Here is a 5000-nt window from a genome sequence, read left to right on the forward strand (position 1 = left end):
GACGAATTTGGTATCAGGTGACAGGAAGCGGAGACCTCAGAGAGGGCATGATTGAGCTGGTAAACATAAGCAGTACAAAAGGATGTGGCAATTCTGTCTACAGGCAACGCTTTGGAATTTGATCTTTCCCGCTGTGAACGATAAGCGGAATTCTGGGAACACTCCGTTTTATGGCATGGCTTTAGGAACAACAAAAGGGGTTTAGCTCATTCAATTTTATTGAAATTACTATGAGCCTTTTGAAATTGCCCCAATAGCGGAACAATGGAGAGATTATGTGTAGCACATTTTATATATTTTATCAGACTATATTTTGTTTCTGTTGTCATATGAAGAACGCATTGTTCCATACACAGTACCCAACAATGGGACTAGGACTCTGTGCTATAGACTCAAGGCCGGAGTCCTAGCGGGATTGGTTCTGCTTCAAGAGCAGCCAGTGTAATTGACCAGAGGTTGCACTGGACAGAAGCGATAAGGAAGGGTCTTCTTGGGTACTACTGGCTTTGGAGCGGAAAAGTTATACTGGGGACATCCTAATTGGCCCCACTTATCTTCTTTGTTGGCGCAATGAAAGGTTAAGAACTCTGTTCAGAATAATGAAGCTGTACACATCAACGCTTAACCAGTGGGGTTTGACACATCAATGAGGTCCTGTGCCAATTACTCTCCAACACACAGTCTCCCCTCACCATACATCCACAGTCTGCTCGCAGCAGATCTCACCTCACTTCCCCCTCACACATGTCTTTGTTAAAGGTGGACTCAGCCATCGGGTTCTCTAAGGTCAGATACTGAGGAAATCAAATTCTTCAAATGCTGAATTTGGGGAATCTTCTGCGTTTGTAGACCCCTGGTTCCATCCATAACTGATCAGTGGGCCTCAAAGTGTGGGAAGCAGATTTGTCAGGGTGTTCCCTCAGGTTTTTCAGTAGAGTTGGAAGCCAAGTGAGGAATAGGTGTGAAAGGTTGGAGCAGCAGCACACCATCTGCGGTGAGGTGTTGGCCAAAAGAGGAGCCCTCTGTAACTGGAAGTCTGGCTGTGGTTCCAGCCAAGGCAGGGGAAAGCTTTGCCCTTTTGCCAAACAGCGTGAGCCCTCTGTCACTTGGAGCCGCCTCGGACTGGCAGTAGAACATTTCCCCGTCAAGTTCTCAAAAACTATCAAAACAACCACCTCCTACTTGGAGAAAGGGATAACAGTTGACTGTGATGCAACACTTCATCAACTATATATGTGGGAGATGTGGGAATGTCTTTCCGGTGGACGTAGAATCTTCTAGAAGCCATTGGTCCCTAAAAGTAGGGTCCACCATAGTCTCAGGATGGCTGTGTATCAAAGGGAATATCTCTTATAAGCCAGGAAGAGATGATGTTACCACAGCCCAGTTGCTAGTTGTCTAGTCATGTTTGATCCAAATCCTCACTAATGCCTTAAAGCGTTGATGTGATGCAATGAGTCCAAATGTCCATTAAAAGTGTGTCTGTAAATGTTATGTTACACAATATTTATACAGAACTGTTTTTCTGACAAAGGGTTTACTTTGATTTAGTGATTACAAAAACAGGGATTTGGTTATATGGATCCTGCTCTTCTCTGTCTGTCATTGATTTTGACAAATTACATCTTTGGATTCCCAATTCACAAACACTTATTATTTTGGAAACAATGTGATAAAAAAAATTACAATAACATTACAAAGAGAAAATAATAAACAAACGATGAAATATCAATGATGTATAAACAACCAAACCTGCATATGAATCAATAAAATGCATATATTATTTCCAAAAGCATTGGTTGCAATCCAACAACTTGCAAATAACAGGAAAAGCATTTGTTTTACTTAATTACCATTTATAATTTGACCTCAAAAGGCAGATAATAAAATTTTTCAAATTAGTACAAGAGTAAACCATGTTTCAAGACAATGCAATATCCCTCAACACAGAGAAACAGAAAGACACGACCCCCAAACATGGATTTTATTGCTTCAATATCAATAAACTATGTGAGCTCGTCTTCAACCTCACACAAACTTTTCATCACTTCTCTCCAACTCTCTTCTGTTGTTGTGACTCTTCAATAAGTCTTCTTTCGCAGCATTAAAGATTTAATATTGTGTGCAGCGCAGACTTGTTCATTGAACTGTTTGTCAGCCACAGACTGTTAAGATCCCTGATCATTTTAATTAAAAAATGTAAATTGATTGCATACCGTTGCTGATAGCGACACAATAGCTGAAGTGAGTTTGCTCAACACTGGGCTCGTTTGAGATTTCAATCGTTCAGTGGATATGGAATCATCAGTGAGCAGAAGACATGATACAGAATTCTCTTTTATGGGCAAGCATTCAACACACCAGACAGACTCTCACACATTTGAACATCTTAATCTGTATTTATGTGCTAATTGTTGAGTAAAAAAAACACAAAAAATGGGATTGAATAACCAGACAATCTCTCTCTCTCTCTCTCTCTCTCTCTCTCTCTCTCTCTCTCTCTCTCTCTCTCTCTCTCTCTCTCTCTCTCTCTCTCTCTCTCTCTCTAGCTCAAGCTCAAGCTCAAGCTCAAGCTCTATCTCTCAAATCAACTCAGTTCAGTCCACGATTAACAAAAATAAAATAAATAAATAAATAAATTGAAATATAAATGAACAGTACAAAAAGAATGGGTCCAATCTCAGACTCTTTACTCTTAAGGCCTTGACTGTACAATGTATATGCATAATTTAACATGTAGAAAAGGTATAAAAAGCCTCTCTCTTTATCCCTCTCCCTTCTCTTTCTCCCTCTCAACCTCTATCAATACATCTCTCTCCCTCTCTTTCTATCTCTCCCTCCCTCGCTCTCTCTCTCCCCCGTCGCTTTCTATCTCTCCCTTCTCTTTCTCTCACTGGACCTCTATCTCTACATCTACCTTCCCCTCTTTCTAACACTCCCTCTCTCTCCCCCTCTGTCTAACCCTCCCTCTCTCCCTCTCTCTCCGCCTCTTCCTCGCCCTCCCTCTCCCTCTCTCCCCCTCTCAGGACTCAGAGATCCTGAACACGGCGGTCCTGACTGGGAAGACGGTGGCGGTGCCGGTGAAGGTGGTGACGGTCGGGACGGACGGCTCCGTCACCGACGTGTCCGAGGACGTCCGCTGTCGCTCCACCGATGAGGACGTGGTCAAGGTCAGTCGGGGCAGGAGTTCATGCTGTATGTCTCACAGTAAAAGTTATATCGTGTTGTGTGGCGACCCTCTTTATTTGATCCAAAGTTTCCTCAGAGTAGCGTTGACCTTTTCAGAGACTTGCTCCGGGAGACGGCTGGTTTTGGATGTGGCCTTATTTTTAGAACCAAAACAATCGAGCAACCACTTTGAAATTCTGCCTTTTGCACCCAGCTCCTCTGACATAGAGCATGCATACACCTTATCAAAAGCACACGGTGTGTGCGAGAGTACATTAACATTTACCTTTAGAGCATTTGGCAGACGCTTTTATCCAAATTGACTTACGATAAGTACATTCGTCAGAAGAAAGAGAAACGACAATATATCGCTGTCTGTACAGTAAAGATGTTCATAGAAAAAAATGCCAAGCACTTCCAATTGCTAGGTTAACCGACTGCCCATCGTAGGTGTGGAGTATGGGAGGCTGATGACAGCGATGACCACATTCATTTAACGTGCTCGTGAATGACGTGTCTAATGCGTTAACTCGATGACTTGCTTGCCGAAATGGACACGCATTATATATTTTGTATTGCATAATCCGAATGGCTCAGAGGGTTAAAGTAATATTTCAGGCTGAAAATAATAAAGGCTCCTCAGGTCCTTGTACCGTTTTATGTGGTTTTTCACTTTGCCGTGGCTAAACTCGATTTCTATAGACGCTGCTATGTCACAGGGAGGCATTGCTGCTGAGATTACAATGGGATGTTATTGAGAGAATGTCTTAAAATCACTGTAGTTTCAACCCTATATCTAAAATATTGGTTTCATTCATGTGACAACTCAGGGGCTGTGTCTGAGAAGGATCCCTGCATATTACATATTTGCAATGTTCCTATGGCAGGAAATCAGTAACACACAGGTTTTGCCTGGCCAGCAGCCTTGTTCACCCGGAATGCACTTCAGCTCCTCGTGCTTGTGGCGCGAAGAGCCATGAGTATAGAGGCAGAGGCATTGCGTCGTTTGAAGAGGAAAAGCTGAAGAGGAAAACCTGGAATCCACTGTTAACCCAGGAGAGTTGGTCTCTTCTGGCCATGTGAAGCCCAGATCTATGTTTTAACATACAGTCCTGGAGCAGTCAGCTTGCGATTCATTGGATATCCCTTTCTTCTTTGAGCATAAACTTGCTAGACTCAGCGATTGGTTTTGGACTTTTAGGTATTTCAGGAATTTTGCCTCCTGATGTTGTGAGTGGGTAGTAAAGTCATTCTGGGTAATATTCTGGGTGAAAGAGAAATAACACATTGGATAATATAACAGGATGCCTGACACGACAGCCTGTGAAAGTAAATCGTACAATGTTAGAGTACAATATTATACATAATGGAAAAGTAAATCCTGGAAGAAGTATTTAATTTATGTTTTTATAACAATGATAAAATGTTTTAGCCTGCAGTATTCCTTTAATCAATTGTAACATATCATAATTTATTACTGGATCCAACCCAGCCAATGAAAGTATAACAAGGGGTTAGTTCCTTCACGACATTAACCTTTTTAAGTGGAGTTATCTGTGATATTTCTTACCACTAGTGGTCCGAAATTTCCCGAACAAGAGCCATTATTGAACAGAGAGTTTTCAACTTCTTCAAAATTATTTTCAACACTGACAGTGAGAACAATGAATGGAGAGCCGCTCCTTCTTTCGTGAGTTTACACTATGATCATGGTCCTGAATGTCTGCTTTGTAATCCCTACCTCCTCTACCAAGGATGGTGATTCAGGGACACTTCTTATAGAGTGGAAAAAAACACTAATATATATAGAATGCAATCCCAGATACTGTTGC

General features: G+C 41.9%; 1 protein-coding gene across 1 annotated transcript in view; it reads left to right on the plus strand.

Annotated features, from left to right (window-relative positions):
- The window catches only part of si:dkeyp-14d3.1 (transmembrane protein 132C), a 126118-nt gene that overhangs the window by 95011 nt on the left and 26107 nt on the right, over window positions 1-5000 (plus strand). Inside the window, exon 5 of the mRNA XM_030357815.1 lies at window positions 3027-3170. Within this exon, the coding sequence (XP_030213675.1) occupies window positions 3027-3170 (144 nt within the window). The remainder of the gene's footprint in view (window positions 1-3026; window positions 3171-5000) is intronic.

Source organism: Gadus morhua, chromosome 6 (genome assembly GCF_902167405.1).
Source record: "Gadus morhua chromosome 6, gadMor3.0, whole genome shotgun sequence".
NCBI classification, from domain to species: Eukaryota; Metazoa; Chordata; class Actinopteri; order Gadiformes; family Gadidae; genus Gadus; species Gadus morhua.